Source organism: Heloderma suspectum, chromosome 2 (assembly GCF_057233095.1).
Source record: "Heloderma suspectum isolate Gila_16-S chromosome 2, 16-S_ref, whole genome shotgun sequence".
Lineage (NCBI taxonomy): Eukaryota > Metazoa > Chordata > Lepidosauria > Squamata > Helodermatidae > Heloderma > Heloderma suspectum.
The window spans coordinates 275,326,901-275,345,476 of NC_139459.1; the positions used below are offsets into that span (position 1 = coordinate 275,326,901).

General features: G+C 44.7%; 1 protein-coding gene across 1 annotated transcript in view; it reads right to left on the bottom strand.

The window, feature by feature from the left end:
- The window catches only part of LOC146354591 (ovoinhibitor-like), a 46,973-nt gene extending 29,671 nt beyond the window's left edge, over positions 1-17,302 (bottom strand). Inside the window, exons 1-5 of the mRNA XM_084829813.1 lie at positions 17,248-17,302; positions 15,395-15,426; positions 12,387-12,523; positions 11,726-11,774; positions 9,188-9,365 (exon numbers count right to left, since the gene is read on the bottom strand). Coding sequence (XP_084685939.1) covers positions 9,188-9,365; positions 11,726-11,774; positions 12,387-12,523; positions 15,395-15,426; positions 17,248-17,302 — 451 coding nt within the window. The remainder of the gene's footprint in view (positions 1-9,187; positions 9,366-11,725; positions 11,775-12,386; positions 12,524-15,394; positions 15,427-17,247) is intronic.
- Positions 17,303-18,576: the final 1,274 nt, after the last annotated feature.

Here is an 18,576-nt window from a genome sequence, read left to right on the forward strand (position 1 = left end):
TTGGCACCCTAAAGGCAGTTGCATAACAAAAGACCTGGCACCATTTTAGCTGAGTAGAAGACTAGGGAAGAAAGAAGGGGCTGATCAGCCATGTCCTCCCTAGCTAATTTCCTGCTCAAGAAGCTGTGCAGTTGGCTGTTTTTCTAGAAAGAATGTAAAAACCTGAGGCATCTTTATATTATATCTTCAAAGGAAAAACAACGGGAGAAGGGTACTGGATCTGAATCAATGCAAAGCGTTTTACCTTAGGGCTATGCACCACTTCGGCCTGAACTCCAAGTCGAAGCAGGGTGCCTCAGGCTGCTGTCAAGGTGGAGGGGGCATGAAGTGGCCCAAAGTGGATTGGGTTGCTCAGAAATGCTTTGGAGCAATCTAGAGGCCCAGCTACCATGACACTGCCGCCACCCAGCCCCTTACCGGGTCCTCTGGACACATGCCGGCAGATGACTTGTTCCAGGGAATGAGGGGGGAGCTATTTTTAAAACTGGCTCCCCCCCATTCCCTGGAACAAGATGGCTGCCAGCATGCATCCTGAGGGCCTAGGAGCTGGCGGTGGCAGCGGCTCTCCTGGTGGCAGCGCGTCCAGTTGCAAGCTGCCACCACTGGCCTCGCTCAAGCCTTCATGGGCTCCTCAAGCAAGGAATCCCTGAAGGCTTGAGCAAAGGCAGGAGGCACCTTCCAACTGGGTGCCCTCCCCTCCTTGCAAGGAAGGGAGAGAGCGCAGTTGGAGGGCGACTCCTGCCCTTGTGCCTGTTGGCAGGCTGTGATGGGCAGCACCTTCCCCAGTGGCTCCTTGGGCAGCACCAGCTGCAGCAGTGGCTCCCCTGGTGGCGGCACCCTTCCCCCATGGAACAAGGGCCCAGGTAAGGAGCTGGGGGCTGGGCAGGGTGTTGGGGGAGTGGCTGCAGCAGGATTCGGATGTCCGAATCCTGCTTCAGCTTCGTAGGCCAAGGCGGGTTCTCCCCCCCCCCCCCAATCAGCCCAAGCTGAATCGGGCCTACCTCGGAGGCCCTGAAGTGGCTTCTAAGTCAGATTGCGGGGACCATGCACAGCCCCGCTTCACCTGAAAAAAAAAGCCTTTGGGGGAGGAGTCAGTAACTTGTGGCTCTCCTGATATTTTGGCCTACAGCTCCATCACCCGTGGCCAGCATAGCCAATGGTGAGGGTTGATTGTTGTTGTTAGTTACATTTCTATACCACCCCATAGCCAAAGTTGTCTGGGCAGTTTACAAAGATTTAAAGCATTAAAAATACAGTATACAGAGATTAAAAGCCATTTACATTAAAAACAAAACCAAACCCACGAACAGGCAATATACACGCAGGCAACATATATCTAAAAACAACTTCAAGCAATCAACCATAACCATAAGACAAATCTTGATGGAACTTGTAGGCCAAAACATCTGGAGGATTTCAAGGTGTTTTGAGCAAAAAGAACTCTCCATAAGAATAATTACATTTACTGAGCTATGTTTTTCTCTCCATCGGTATAATAAGCAAAAACAACAACAACTGTGGATGCCTCCTGTCATGCCAAAGACAAACAAAATATCAGGTTGAGCAACTTGTGGCCCTCCAGATATTTTGGCCAACAACTCCATCCTCCCTAGCCATCATAGCCAATAGTGAGGGATGATGGGAGTTAGAAGCCAAATCATCTGGAGGGTCATAAATTGCCCACCTCTGCGTTGGGGGAAAGAACTCACCATAAGAATGCTGACATTTCCTGAGGTAATCAATGTAATAAGGACAAAAGTGATTAGAACAACTGGTCTAAGCCTGTAATCTCCACCGATGTCTGCTCTCCTGCCCAAAGACAAGCTAATGATCAGCGCTGACCAAGGTTTAATTTTTATCCACTCTTACCTGAGAGTAAGTCTCACTGATATCAGTGGGCCTTACTTCTGAATGGATTACTTCATTACTGAATGGATTACTTCATTACTTCTGAATGGATGTGTAGGGTTGTGCAGTGCTATTAGTTTTATTCGGAGTGGTGGAGGCTTTTGCAAATCGGGTGACAATATTCTCTCTAAACGTAATAATAACAAATGTTGTAATAATAATAATGAAAGTAGTAGTAGTAGTAATAAATTATCTGGAACTAGGATTGAGCAGCAAGGGGGCCAAAGTTTGCTGATAACACCAAATTATTTAGGATTGTTTAAAAAAGAAAAGAAAAGAGGGATTGAGAAGAGCTCCCAAAGGATCTCTCTGTAGTGGGAAAATGGGCATCAAAAATGGCGAAAGCAGTTCTATGTAAACAAGTGTAAAGTGATGCAAACTGGGGCAAAAAATCCCAAGTTCACATACATGCTGATGGGTTCTGAGCGAGTGGTGACTGACCAAAAAAGAGATATTGGGTTTTTGGTGGAGGACTCAATGAAAATGTTGACCCAGGGTGTGGCTGCTGTAAAGAAGGAAAATTCCATGTTAGCCATAATAAGGAAAAGAATGGAAAATAAAACTGCCAAGATCATACTTCCATTATACAAATCTATACTGCAACCTCATTTGGAATACTGTGTATAGTTCTGGTCAACACACCTAAAAAAAGGATATTGTAGAGCTGGAAAAAGTGCAGAGAAGGGCAACTAAAATGATGAAAGGGCTGGAGCAACTCCCCTATGAGGAAAGGTTGTAACATCTGGGTCTTTTTACCTTAGAGAAAAGGTGAGTGAGGGAAGACATGATAGAGGTGTACAGAATTATGCACCGTGTGGAGAAAGTGGATAGGGAGACATTTTTCTCCTTCTCTCATAATACTAGAACCCAGGGTCATCCCATGAAGCTGATTGGTGGAAGATTCATCATCGTCCTCTTTCTCACCTTCAAGGAGATTTAAACCAAATGTTTGGTTCTGTGGGATATATGCCCTTTATCTTCATAACAACCCTGTGAGGTAGGATAGTTGGGCATCTGTGATTGGCTACAGTTATGCGGTGAACTCCTCTTCCTCCACCTCCTCCTCTTTCTCACCTTCAAGGAATTTTAAGCCAAATGCTTGCTTCTGTGGGATGTGCCTCATTTGTCTTTACAACAACACTGTGAGGCAGGATAGGTTGGGAATCTATGATTCACAGTTATCCAGTGAGCTTCTCTTCCACTTCCTCTACCTCATCCTCCTTCTCTTTCTCACCTTCAAGAAAATCTATACCAAATGCTTGGTTTTGGGCCAGTCACAGACTTTCAGCCTAAATCTACATTACAGGGTAAAATACTGTGAGGATAAACATGAAACATGGCATAAAACCAAGCGTTTGGTATGTATTACCTTGAAGGTGAGGACGAGGAGAAGATCACTGGATAACTGTGGCAGCAGATTAACCTGGAATTCTTAATTCCAGGACAATAATAATTTAAGCAGACTCAAAACACAGACAGAAAAGGCAAACTGGTTCCTTATGAGGCACTCTTTAAAAGCTTTGTTTGTTTGTTTAAATCTCCTTTTGACAGTGGGTACAGAAAAGTTCAAATGAATATCATCAAATTGCAAGTCAGGGAGACCATAAGTTCTAGGCCTCATTTATTAATTTGAAAATGCGGCTCAATTCATACCACTGGCTTTGATTTTATGTTAGATGTTGACATGGTGTAACATTCTGGCTGATACTGGCTTGATTGTCAACAGTGTAATATCCAGTCATCCCTTACACAAAGCCATGAAATTCATTAAACAACAACAATAACAAACCTACTGTTTACAAAACAACTTTAAGGCTTTCAACCAAGCATTAAAAAGCAAGGAAATGGTGAGCTAAAGCTCACAGGCTTTAACGCCGCATCCTCCCTAAGGAGGCAGGAAGTGCAAGTGAAATTCTCATTCTCCCAAAGCAGATAAATCATGTGATGGAGAACATGACAGGCAGAGGTGACTGTGGGTCTGTGGAGAACTGATGACGAACAGCATAGGGCCCCTTACTTCTCTCTTTTTTTAGAGTAGCCTAACCCAACTTGGTGCCCTCCAGTGAGGCAACTCCCATCATTGCCAGTCAGTACGTCCCATGGTCAGGAATGCGGAGACTTGTAATCCCAAACATCTGGGAAGAAGTAGGTTACGAAAGGGTGTTCTACATCCTTACCAAACATAGGACTCTGGCCAATGCCTCTCTTACATAGACATGTCCCATATAGCAGCAGCACCACTGAAGGCAAAAGGGACAATTCATTACAGATCTTGAAACAGAGCAAGTGTCCTAAGACAGGCGCTTTCAACTTTTTGTCAGTGTCCTGCCCTTCAAAGAGCCAATGTGGTTTTTTAAATGCATTTATACAGGATATATTGTTCTCTCTCCCCCCGCCCCCCTCAGTACATCATCTTATCAAAGTAACAGAGGAGCAGAACATCCTTAGTCTGAAGAACTGTGTAGTTTACGTATTCAAGATTCATTAGTTATCTCCTCATTTGGTTTAAGACTGCCTATTTAGAGTGATGCACCTGTTTTGGAGTACCTTGGTGAATCACACATCTTAATTCTGGACAACAGCATGCTTTAGAATAGGTGAGGGCAGAAAATAGATCTATCCTGACGTTTTGAACTTCATCTCCCAGCATTCCTGATCATTGCCCATGCTGGCAAGTGCTTCTTCTAGTTGGACTCCAAAACATCTGGAGATATACATTCTGCCCAGCCTTGCCCTAGAACAGCCTTCTCCAACCTGGTGCTCTCCAGATGGACTACAGCTTTCAACATGAAGAGATGCTCTAAAAAAGAAAGAGAAGTAAGTGACCCTCAATTGCTCGTCATCAGTTCCCCACAGCCCCACAGTCACCTCTGCATATCATCTTCTCCATCCCGTCCTTATGGTTTATCTGCTTTAGCAGAATGAGAATTTCACTTGCACTTTCTGCCTCTGTAGGGAGGATGCGGTGTTAAGGCCTGTTCACAAGTTCCTGCTTTTTTGTGCTTGGTTGAAAGCCTTAAGGTTGTTTTGTAAACGGTAGGCTTTTTCTTTAATGAATAAGTAAAAAATATACATGAGAAACATTCAGTACAGGAATAATAATAATGATGATGATTTTGTTTTTTATTGTTATTAATAACAGCAGGAGATATCTGGGACTTTTCCAGATAAGCTTCCGTCAGGGGCTGTTGGTCGCTCGTCAAGCCACCGCTGCTCACTTGCCACGACACGCGAGCCCCTCGACAACTCGAGAAGCAACTGACAAGCGCTGCGGGCCTGCCCACTCCCTCCCCAAGCTGCCACCTTGCCAACAATGGTGGCTCAGGCATTTCTGCAAAGGGAACGCTGCATAGATTGCAGCTGTAAAGGGCGATCTACACAACATTCCCGGCATGAATGGGCTATTCATGCCTGTAATGTTGTGTAGATCGCCCTTTACGGTCGCAATCTATGCAGCGTTCCCTTCCCGGAAATGCCTGAGCCAGACACTTGTAGACCACGAGGTGCTTGCAGACAGGTCCGGTGAGTGCTGCGCGTTCCGCGAATGGGAGTCCGGGGGGCCTAGTGGGGGGAGTCCATCAGATGCCACCCCCATATTGGGTACCCACGCCATGCCTACCTTTCACATATTCATTAGAGTCTTGAACTCTTTCTTTTCCACTTAATAAGTTTGCCACTTGACAGGCACAATCTAAGTTCATATGTGGATCCTTACCTGTTCAAATGTTGTCTGATTTCTTCTGTACCAATCATTTTCTTTTGCCACTGCGTTTCTTGTTTTCAATTTCACATTTTCCTGATCAGAGCATTGTAGGCAAAGCCTTCTCAAAACATATTGAAATTCAATAAACAAAAAAATTTTTCAGATCAAAATCTTTCCATGTCCACTCAAGCTCCAAAATGCCAGGAGATTATAGCTGTTAGAGGCCACACCCTTAACAAATGTGTTATTTAGGCAATATGGATATGGTATGGTAACCTATGCTGTGATTAGTTCCAGTTTCACCACCACCTTGGAGCTGGATGGTTGTCAGTGCTGGACCAATGTCCCAGATTTTGTTGGAATAGACACATGGAGTCCATGCAACTGAAGTTATCATACAAATGAAGCTACCATTCCACATCACAAGTACAATGTCATGCACACATAGAATTGCAGTTACTAGAAAAACAACCACCACCACACCCTTTGCGTGATGTGTTCTCCCTTCTCCCCAGCAAAGAAGTGCACAGGCTGAAATCTGTTGTACCCTCCCCACTGCAAGATTTCCCCAGTGCAGTGAGGCTATTTCCCCATGTGACTATCTTGCAAAAGCTACCATGTGGTTTAGGTGAGGTATCTGATTGCATCCATCATTATTTGGGTCAGCTGAAGTCATAAATTGACATATCCGTATCCCTGGCAAACATAGCTATTATGCAGTAGATTTTATAGATATGAATATGATATGATAGATTTTTAGAACCATAAAGCAGGTGAACTGTATTCTTGATATTGTCAATTAGCAAGATAGTTGGACTGTTGCTGAATAATAAGCAAAGACTGGGAATTGAGGTTGGACTTGATGGCCTTGTAGGCCCCTTCCAACCCTCCTATTCTATGACTATTCTATGAATCAGGGTATTGAATCTTGAAACACATCGACGAATGTCAGACATTAGATTCTATGCTTTACTATTTGTTGGAAAGAACATTTGAATAGTCCTGATTATGAAATCAGACTAGGGAAAAGGGCAGTTGTGCAAGTTGCTAAATTATGTGGCTACTTCAGCTCTTTGCTATGCGATTTCCTTGAAAAAAGCAAATTTTACCTGAGCCTATCACAAAAACTACAAGGCCAAACTGTGTAACGTTTGGCAGGTTCAGTCATGTCCACTGGGGCTGCCAGGTACCCAAATTTCATGTATTTATCATAAAAACTGAAAGGTTATGGTAATTTCTGTTTTCCAGTGCAAGTCAATGGGAAAATATAAAACGCGAATAATTCGGATATCCGAATCTCATTTCAGATCTGAATCCAAGGCGAGTCAGATCAGGTCCAAACCAAATGCAGCTTATTCAGAAGATCCGAAATGGCCTCCAAAGCAAATTGGGGGATCCATGCACAGCTCTAATCTGAAATACAACTAGATTAATGGAAAAATGGAGACACTGAATTATTTGCATATTGTGAGGTTATTTATTATGGAACAAGTAATCATGGGGATAAGTACAGGATGGTCCAAAAATCCTTTAGATACTATTGTGAATACAGTTGATTATCTGTAAATTGAGGCAGAGCAGTAGCACAATCTCTAACCCGAGAGCAGAAACTGGACTTGAGAACCAGAGAAAGTGAAAAACTGAAATAACAATTTAAACGTTTGAGCAAAATCTGATTCAAATTGACATGCTGGATGGTAGGGAAATATGCAACTTAGCATTTGGAAGTTCAGATTCTGAACAAATGCTTTGACGAATATCCCGAGAGGTCAGTCACACGAGGGGGACACATGAGAAGGTCCTGTGACCTCCAGTCAGCTTTCTGGGCGTGTGGGAGGCTGCTGTTGGCGGGGTACCCCAAAAGACTCCATGCATATGTGGAAGATGAGACCCGCATCCTTTTATTCTGGCCTTTGCCAGTCAGTTTCCCCTGAATGGTGTCAGATGCCCCAGAAACGTGACCTGTTCAGAGAGGTGGCCCTAGAATCTAGGGATGTGTGAATCAGCAAATGCACATTTGTCAAGGTTCTCTGATGTCTACCTTGAAGGTCATTCCAACTCATGTCTGCATGGGATTGCAAGCTTAATGTTTTTTCCTATATGAACATTCATGTGCATTTTGGTGCGCATTTCCCCAAACGCAGGCATCCGTTGTGTGCATTTCTGGAAAGTTCACATTTTCTCCCATTGACTAAAGTATGTTCGTGCGCATTGTTGAAATATGCACATTTTTTCATGGGCATTTTCCAAATGACTGCATCAGAAGGGGAAGGGGGTTGGGCAAACTGCTTTGCAAGCCCAGAAATGTATGGACATTAGACTGCAGATTGCAGTGTGAAGTAGTGCATCCCAGCCACAGATGGATCACCTCAGTGGGAACTAGGCCTACGCAAAAGGACGGTTGTTATTTGCATAGGTTCATCTGAGAAGGTCTGGTGGGTGGATACAGCAGCATGGGGGTTAGACATGTAAGTAGTGACTTGGTCTCCTCCATTACTATGGATGATTCTATGTTGCTTGGGTTGATTCTCTATGATTCTAGGATTCTTTAATCATTCAGCATTTGACATCCTCTTAGATGCTGGACAGCAAGAGTCTTCTTACTTATTCTAGGGAGAAAAGAAAGAAGGGAAGACTTAGAGTTAGGATCCTTCCTCATTCCTCTAACCAAAGAGACAGCTGCAAAGATGTTGTGCCAGGGTGAGATGGATCTTAAATATGGGAGGACAAGGAAGGTTTTTAAAAACCAGAATTATCCCAAGGTGGCCCAAGACATTTCGCCCTCTGAGACAAAGGTCACTTTTCACTGCAGTAGCCAACCAGACCGACAGGGTTGATAGGACAACATAAAATACTTTAGGGTATATGAATCCCAATACTCTATGTCAAGGGAAAGATGTATTATCTGTAAAGAGGAGCCCCAAAATTGGGTGTCCTGGGGTTGGTTGGGGGTGGACTGAGATCTGCTGCATCCCCCAGAAGATGCCTGATTCTGATTCCTCACCCTTACCAGCCTCGAGCTAATGTAGAATTTCCCCCCTTCCCATTCGTTTGGATAATACCTAAAAAAATAATACTCCAAAAGCTCAGACAGAAAATGCAATGAAAAGGCAGTGGTTTTGCCCATTTCAGGGCTTCCTATCGGAAGTGTTACATCTCCATTGTGCAAGCAGTGGGTCCTGCTTGCGCTGCGCACTGGAAGTGGCAGGAGGGGCTGCTTGCACAGCAGCCCCATGAGATACTGCCCAGAGTCATGGTGATGGCATTTGTAGGAACAGACAGAAATGGCAGCCAAGGAAGGATGGGTGTGTCTGTATTAAGAGCACCTATATTAAGAGCACTGTGCCCCAAACAAGATGGTGTGGGGTTGGAAACAGTACTGAAAAGGGCAAGTAAAGTCTTCAAGGGGCTGGAGCCCCTCCCAACTCCCCTGTGAGGAAAGGTTACAGCATCTGGGACTGTTCAGCTTAGGAAAGAGGCGAGTAAGGGGGGACATGATAGAGGTGTACAAAAGTAAGCATGGTGTGGAGAAAATGGATAGGGAGACAATGTTTTCCTCTCTCATAATAGCAGAACCCGGGTTCATCCCATTAAGCTGATCGGTGGGAGATTCAAGACACAACAAATAAACGATGGCATTCACTTCCCCGGCTTCTGCTCTCCCCAGCCACTGGCCTGCCCCCACCTCTCCTCCCTTCTGGGGGCCAGAGGTCCAGCCTTGGAGAGGGAGCTGCCACAGACGTTTCTGCAGCAGCTGGGAGGGGCATAGTGGGAGATCCACAGGGGAGAATCACCGCATGCTATGGCCCCTGAGATGCTCTCTAGGGGCTACAGAATTTCTCTCTAAGAGCCACGAACCAGACATTTCCCTGGTCCAAATCTCACCTTTGCCATGAATTGACTAGGCAGTCTTAGGCATGCCGCTTTCTCACAGACACAGGCCTCTCATTTCCCGTCTGCATCAAGGGCATAATAATACTGAATTACCTTTCAGGGTCATGGTAAGGATTGCAACTAGACAATGCATTTGTAGCAGTTTGAACAATGGAGAGCACTATACAAATGTCATATATTACCGACCTCTTCCATAACTGCTGCTTTGCTCTGTGAAAGTCTCCCACTTCCATTTTTCTCTTAGCTTACTTCTGATTTTGGAATCCAGTTGTGGGGAGAGGGGGGGTCAATTGAAAATTGCCATTCTCCCCAGCAAATGCTGTCGTGTATTTGTGTCAGCAGGAAACAAGGGTTTGGACAACCACGTTGTCCTTATAACGTCTAGTTCAGCCTTAACATGGGACAAGGAATTTCACTTGGCTCTGTCATCAAACCTTGACCCAGTACTCCAGTCACATCTCCCTGTATTTGGGAGTAAGTCCCAGTGAAACATCAGGTCAGGTGTTGGTCTAATCCAGGCCCAAAGCTATAGAACCATGGGGCTCTTGGGAAATATACAAGGATTTAGGCACTTGCAGGCCCACCGAAGTGTGGCTGCTCCCAGGGATGTATGAGAATTTTGTTTTTGCTTGCAAAATGTGCAGACATACCCTCTTCGAAGCTCTGAACATGAGTATGGGCATGACCATACGTCCACAGACAGTATTTGCAAATTGTCGAAAATGTGCTCATGTTGGTCTTGCTCCTGATTCCCAGTTCAATCGCTGTTCAATTTATGCGAATTTCCCATTCGCACCAAGTAGTTTATTACAGTAAATAACCAGCATATCAAAACAGTGAAAAGAGGCATAATTAGAAAAGGAATTGAGAATAAAACTGCCCATATCATGTTGCCCTTATACAAATCTATGGTGCGACCATACTTGGAACACTGTGTACAGTTCTGATCATCACACCGAAAAGAGGACATTGTAGAGCTGGAAAAAGTGCAGAAAAGGGCAACTAAACTGATCAAAGGGCTGGAGCATCTTCCCTATGAGGGAAGGTTACAACAGCTGGGCTTGTTTAGCCTGGAAAAAAGGAGGGTAAGGGGAGGCATGATAGGGGTGTACAAAATGATGCATGGTGTGGAGAATGTGGACAAGGAGACTTTTTTCTTCCTCTCTCATAATACTAGAACCTGGGGTCATCCCATGAAGCTGATTGGTAGGAGATTCAGGACACAGAAAAGGAAGCCTTCTCCACACAACACATAAACTATGGCATTCACTTCCACCAGATGTAGTGATGGCCACCAAATTGCATGGCTTTAAAAGGCGATTGGACAAATTCCCAGAGGAGAAGGCTATCAGTGGCCAGTATTCCTGATGGCTATGTTCTACCTCCAGTATCAGAGGCAGTGAGCTTATGTACACCAGTTGCTGGGGAACATGGGTGAGAGGTTGCTGTTGCTCTCATGTTCTGCTTGTGTATTTCTCCTAGGCAACTGGTTGGCCACTGTGTGAACAGAATGCTGGACTAGATGGATCTTGTTCAGATCCAGTATGGCTCTTCTTATGATCTTGTGTTCTTATGTTGTGTGTCCATCCTTCATCTTCTGCAGAGAAGACATAAGGAAAGAATTCATTCTCTTCTCTGCAATTTCGTGACTCTCCTTTAGTACTCCTGTAACTCTAACTGCCTCCCTAGCAGGTTTCCTCTTTCAGATAACTTCATTGATTTCCATTGTTGGTCTTGATGTTATTCATGGTATACTCCTCAAAATGGTTCTTTGCATCTGCTTGCATTTCCTTTGTGAAATTTTGTGTTCCTTTTCTTCTCTTTGTTTGGGCAAGACTTCCATTTTTGGAAGGAAGCTTTCTAACAGCTTCCTTGGCACTGCTCATTAACCATGCTGGAGCCTCTTGGACTTGGTGCTATCTTTCCTGACCTGCACTTCACTATTTAGACAAACTACTGTTATTCTGGTTTTGCCTAACTTGAAACCATTTTCCAGACACTGAATCCTCTAGCTTACTTTCATCTGCATTCCTGTGCATAAAAAGTAAACTGACAATGGGCCATGGGCCAGACAAGAAAATAGAACTAGTCTCTTTGACTTAAGAATGTGCAATTCCATCAATGTGGAATTTACATTGTTTTATGCACATTTGAGAAAGCATTCTTTTATGCATGTTTTTATTAATTTCCATTCATAATCCTCCACATGTTTTCACTTACCCCATTGCAGAGCCCATTATGCTTCTTGAGAACATGTTCACCAGTTTCCCTGCAAAAACGAGAGAGAAGGATTATAGGACTCAGCAAGTAAAGCCCTTTTTATATGCTTTTGTATTGTATCCTGGTACTATATGTTAACTCTTTTAGCTCTTTAAATTTGTCTTTAAATTTTGTATGTTGAACATTTTATATTATATTATCAGTTGTATTTTTTGTGCACTGCTAAGGGAGGTTTGGCTATTGGGAACTATAGAAATGAATGAATGAAATGAAAGAATTATGTAGTTTACAGATCCAATAGAATAGCTCCCACTGTTTTCTTCATTGTGTCCATACTCTGGTCCTAAGACATTACCAGATGTGTGATGCTCAGTTTGCTAATTAATAATCTACTCCTAATATTTCCTCTTAGGATTTACTGCATTCTGTCATTTGAATCCTAAACCTTCCAGTACACACACTGACAGATTATTCGGGGAGAATAATCTGCTGCTGTGAAATAGGGCAGGGCATAGAGAAGTAGGGCACAGAGATCCCTCCCCACATACACACTCACAAAGCTTTGTGAAGGTTAAAAACAAGATTGTATTTTGACTTACTAGTAGTTCTGCATATTCTTGGTTATCAGGAAGAAAATATTCCAGATATTGATCATACTTACTCGTTGTGCATACAAAGGAAGCATTCATTGTCATAGGATTTGCCATTTGTGCCACAGACTGGCTGAAAGAGACGTGGGCAGCTTAGCTCAATTTTGCCATCTTGATCAGGAAGCCTTAGTAGATCATCACAATCAGGCTGCAATATAGAATTACAACATTTGTTTACTCTTCTCCTGGTGGACTCCAGGCATACAAAGAAGGGTTGTATTTTACCCTTCCCGTTCACGATGGACTAGTTAGAACAGCAATATTGCCTCTTTCTCCCACAGGAAGATATATCGGATTTTCCTGAGAACAAACTGAAATGTGTATCTATTACAGGGCCGGCCCTATCATTAAGTGGCTCTAGGTTCTGGCCCAAAAGTGCACTTGGGAGATTGTAGCTCTATGACTGGAAGTGCAGATGAATAAGATTTTTCCTCCCACTGTGCTCCTCAGGAACAGGGGAAGAAAAAATAAACAGAAATGAGGAAGCTATAGGAAGGCCAGACAAGGAGCCCAGTGGGTTGGGGCAGGGCTGAAGATGGGTGGAGCCATTACTGATTTGGAGGCCATAACTCAATGAAAGCTGAAGGGAGGAAAGCGAGGATATTACAAGAGAGCTCTGTCAGACTACAGCTGTGGGAATGAGGGGGACCCAAGGAAGGCCAACAGGCCATATCCAGATGTCCCTTTGGGGCACCTAAATGAGAATTGGGATCAACTGTGACCTTTAGAGAACATAAGAGAGCAGCCCCTCATGTTTCAGACCATATGTGATTATTTCTCAGAAGCACCTATATCTCTAGCATCATTATTGCTTCTACAAAGTTTGTATTGATGTAAAACGTGTAATGACAAACAGGCAGATTCCCTTGTTTCATCTTTGTTTTGGAAAGGGGTGTATGACTGTTTCTTCTGTGTTGATGGCACAGGTACTGTGAGATATTTTTGTTAAAAAAATCACTCAAGAAATCCTTTCTTCCTATTCTCCCATTTTAATAATAATTAATGTACCCAAGTGCGGTTGGGTTTTAACAATGTAATACCCTACCCAATAAAAATAAAATACTGCAAAAGACTTCATGGCTGAGTGGAAAGGTAATCCTCCCCAGCCGGCTCTGCTCCGTGGCAAGACCGTGGAGCCACCGGCTGGGGCCAGCGGCCGCCATTTACGTCCTTGCATTAGGCCATGATCACCTTCCCCCCAACCGCGGATCCCCGGAACAGAACAAGGTAAGGGATTCGTACATCCCTAGCTGCAACAGCTGAAACTGATCCCACAAAATTAGGCAGATGGTGGCATCAGACACCTCAACTGGATCTGCACTAACAGCAGCATCAAGTTCGCTGTGGAGACAAGCGATTTTGTCCCCAAAGTGCGATGCAAAAAGGTCACAGCGGGTCCTGTGAATCACAACTAAAGGTATTTACACAATAGAGCTGAGTGATGCAAAAGGCATAAAGAGAAAATAAAAGTTGCAAAACACAAGTTCCTTTACCCTCGCTGTACTTAGACTTCTGCAGGCTGCTCTTCCTCCTCCCTCTTCTGGCTCTGGTCTCCCCAGTTCTGCTCTTACTGCTCTGCTCTTTCTTATTGTCTCTTTCTGTACTCTCCTCCCCCCAAACCAAAAGTACAGTTTCAAACCTGAAGAAATGAAACTTAACGGAGGAAATGATATTACTCCTCTCAGAGAGACTCCCTCCCAACAAGAAAAGCCCAGGCCTCTAAGCCTGGCCTTTCCCCCCTTTGCCTCTGTAGGCCTCAAACCCTCACCCGGCGGTAGTGAGTGCCTGAAAGCGGAGTGAGTTATTATTGTAGTTCTCCTGATTCTTGTTAGAAGCACTTTTAACAACAACCAACCCAAACCAACCCAAAAATGCTTCGCTCAGCTTTTAGGCACTCTGCAGGCAGCAGCACTGGAAAGCCCCAAGGCAGGACGGCATGGTTAAGTCCTCTAGGGGCTTTCCAGGAAGGACAGGCCGCCCAGGAAGCAGCAAAGCGGAGACTGCGATAAAATGTGTCAAATAAATAGCACGCACACACACCCCTTGGCCACCTCCTTACAGTAAGGTAAGCACTGGAGCCCTGCACACTGGGGGATTTCTCTGAAATTTTCACCCCTTCCCACAATTGCTGGATGCAATTTCTTTTCACCCCTCCCCCAGGGAATGGTTGAAAATAGATAGATAGAAAAGTTTGACACTGTTCTATGTGACGTTGACCTTGGAAGCTGCAGCAAGCTTTTCATCGCTCCTGGGAGGGGTGGGTGCAGGGCCAGCCCACCCATGGACCAGGGTGAGGCTCCTGCATGAGGCGGGGGAACAGGAGGAGTGTCGAATTGCACTGCTCTCCCCTGCCCCGGCCAGGAGAGCCCACCAGTGCCTCCAGTGGGTACTCCAGAGAGCCCCGCCATCTGCTGTCCACCGTGGCATTTCCTGCAGCAAGAGAGCGGCTGGCAGACCTGTCTGGAGCAGCCTCCAGCCCCCTGTTGCTGCAGGGTTCAAGACTGAGATCTCATCCATGTCTGTTGAGATCTCAGCCGTGTCCTGCAAAATCTTGTGGGATCACGGTCGTCTTCCTGTGAGATCTGTATCATGCAAGATCTCCCAAGTTCTCAACTGTGTCCAATGAGATCTTTGGACAGGTCTCATGAGGCCCAGCTGAGATCTCGTGAGAGTCCTGCACACACTTGTGATATCTTGTGAGAGCCCCAGGTCAGCAGCAAAGGTCAGGGAGGGACGGGCACGTGGTAGTGGCAGGAGTGGGGGAGGGCATGCAGTGGCAGCTCAATTTCTGCTTCAGGTGGCAAGAAAGTTGGTGTTGGGCCTGGGCCTGGGCCAGGGCCAGTGTGAGTGTGAGTGTGTGCAGGGTAACTCTCATTCAAATTCCCCCCCCCACAAGCTCATAGCATTGTCTACAGTCTCAGGGGGTGAGGAATCCCCAGCATCCAAGGGCCCCTAAGATTGTATTTCGGGGCCGTAGGATTGCACTGTTAAATACATTTAAAACCAAAAAAGCACTCACCTCCACCGGTTTCACATCATAACTGGAAACCCCTAGGACAAAATCACACACACATGAAAGACACAGTGAGCTGAAAGCAGTCATTGATAGAAACTGAGTTCTGATTATTCATAACTGAAGCTGCAATCCTGTCACACTTACATGCAAGTAAGTCCCATGGAGCACAATGGGACTTACGTCTGTGGAGACATGCATAGGAACGCACTGAAACTGGGGCTGCCTCAGCTAAGGGCTTTCAAACGTTTCACAGTGAACTTCCTCAGAGACAGCCAAATGTTTGAGTCTCCTCAATGTATCTTGTAGTATGAATCTAAATAGAGAAGGCAGATCCCACTGAGTTCAGTGGAATGTGCTTCTATTGTAGTATAATTCAGGGTCACAGCCTAAGACTAAGCAAAAAAGTGAATGGCAAAGCTAAGTGGGGCGGGGCAGGGCAGGGGGATTAATGCTGTCCCAGGTAAGGTTACAGCGGGGGTGGGCAGCTTTGGAGGGCATGGGGGCTGCATCCCACCATCCACAGTGCCAGTGAAATTGCTGCCAAATTGACACTGAATTCAGTGACGATGAAGCGGCAATTCGGCAGCAATTCGGCAGTGAGGAAAAGGTGCATTTTGGCCCCCCAGGGGAGCCTGATTTTGCATCAGAACAAGATGTGCACATGCTGTGTACCTTCGTTTAGAGTGAAAATGTGCTATGTTTGCCGCTACTATGCACTGCCAACATTTTGGAGGCCATTTGGCAGAGTGGTGGCGGCCATTTGGGGGCAGTGGGAGCTGCATGAAAGACACAGGCCACATGTTGACCAGCTCTGGGTTACAGGGCTCCACCTTCTCTGCTGTCTTGTAATACAATTTTTTTAAAAAACCAAAACCTCTCAGCCAGCCTTTTTTGTGGATTTTGCCAGATGCAGTGTTGCCCTCACTTGGCAGATATGTACATACATATCTGTGGGGAGAAAGACGAGAGAGAGAGAGAGAGAGAGCGAATGTAAAGAATGTGGTCAAGAGATGCAAGTAGGTCAGTAACATTTCTACGCAAATCCCAACTGGATATAAGGTAAGAACGGAGTGCTCCATTCATAATAACAAATGGATGATAAACATAACCACTGTTCTGAACTGGTCACTCTGTCCTTATCTTGTATGTATTTGGACTTTGCATAGAAGTGACAATATATAGACATAGATTGTAGAATTTAGAACATAGATGTACACACACACATGCCCTCACTAGGTATCATACTTCATGCTTCTGCTGAAGTGATCTCTAGTCCGCAAAACATATGCCGCCATAAAACCCTGTTTTGAGGAAGAGCCGCGGAGCTGTTAGCATGCTGCCCCCAACCCTGCCTTTTGTACTTTTGCATATGTAATTGGAGAGGCCTTTCATGTCCAAGACATCTCACACCAACAAAGTGAGTCTTTGGGGGTCTTTGGGGGTCTTTGGGGGTCAGTTGTGAAGGAAGAACTTGCCCTTTCTGAGAAATCTAACTTTAGCTCAAATATTTTGTACTGGGTGACATTTCTTTACTAAAAAGAACCATATATAGAATATTGCACTGTGTGGGCAAAATTCATTATCCAGTTTCTATAAACCCATGACGGGAGATGGAATATTCTTTCTGCTTCATGATACCCCTTCCTTTCTCTGCACTAGCAAGGCTCTATTGTTGTCTTTTAAGAAGATTCCAGAGAGGCAGTGGAAACTGTCTGGTTTGCCATCCCACTGAAATCAAGGGTGTTTCTTCAGAATTGCAAAATGGTGTGAAGTCCCATTGATCTACTCCCCCCCCTCCCGAATTGTACCAGCTGTATCTGGAAGAATCCCCCTGCAATACACTGGAAGGTTCTTACCTGCAACGAAACAAAGGGCCAGAGAGAGGACCACAAATACGCCCACGATCTTCATGGTGGAGGCAGTTATCCCGTTCTTTTGCCAGGCCCGGATTAGGAAAGAGCTTATCGACAGGGCTCTTGCGTATATATACATGCAGGGGGAACCCACAGATCTTCCCATCCTCCCAGTCTCTTGTTGTTGCAAACAATTTGACATATTTGTTGAGCTGAGGAGCATGCCACAAATTGAAATTATTCGTCAGTAAGTATGCAAAGCACAAAAAAGCACAAATATTTGAGCATTTATTGGATAATTACAATTACAAAGGGTGTCCTATTAGCACCTGCCACATTGCTTTCTTTGCCATGTATTCTCACTGTGACAAAGGAAAGGGCAGCTTTTTATTTGCTATTCTCAGAACCATATATTGTGGTGTGAGAGGTGAAACAACTCTCTCCTTGAAGTGGCTCATACAGACACGTTCGACCTCTCTTGGATCAACTGAAATACAAATGATATCAGGATTTGAAGATAAAGCCATGATTTCATTTGATATTTGGAAACTCCCTCAATTTGATATTGCTCTGTTATTTACCGAGGGTGCCCTGCCACAATTGTGACCCATGTGCCTTCCTCTTCAGGACAGGTGCTAGCAGTTGATGGGCAACAGTTTTGGTGGTTTTTTTTAAAATCTTCAAGCCAGGTTTGCACTGGACAGCCTTTCAAATACAGGTTGCGTTCAAATAGAGAACAGTCCTCTGTCAACCCTTCAAACAGAGGGCTGTCCTCTGTAAAAGAGGATACAAGGCCACCCTGCATCATCCTGTCTCCTCAGTTCTAGCATCCCCTTCCTGAATGGCTAATTTTGGTAGACAACATTGTCATTTTTGTCTTCACAGTCATTACATTTGCCATAAAACGGCAGCCACATTCATAAATGTTGTAGAAGTCAGCAGAGAAATATAGAGGACTTGGAGAATGGTGAACCACTGCCAAAATAGATACAAAAGACTTGTCACAAGAGGGAGTATTTACAGAGTCCAAGTCAGAGTTGAAAAACATTACGCTACAGCCTTCTCTGCCAAGAGGTCTTGGAAATATAGCTATCAGTGCCACTCTGTAAACCTAAAGGAATATTTGCTTTGAGGCCCAGATATAAGTTGAATGGTAGCACAGCTAAATCTCATGACACATAGTCACATTACAATTTCTCAACCAATCTAGCCCAGAATGTATGAGTAGTAAGTACATTACATACCAGGTTCCATGCAAGCCTTAAAAACATAAGAAGAGCCCTGCTGGATCAGACCAAGCTTCCCTCTAGTCCAGCGTTGTCTTCACACAGT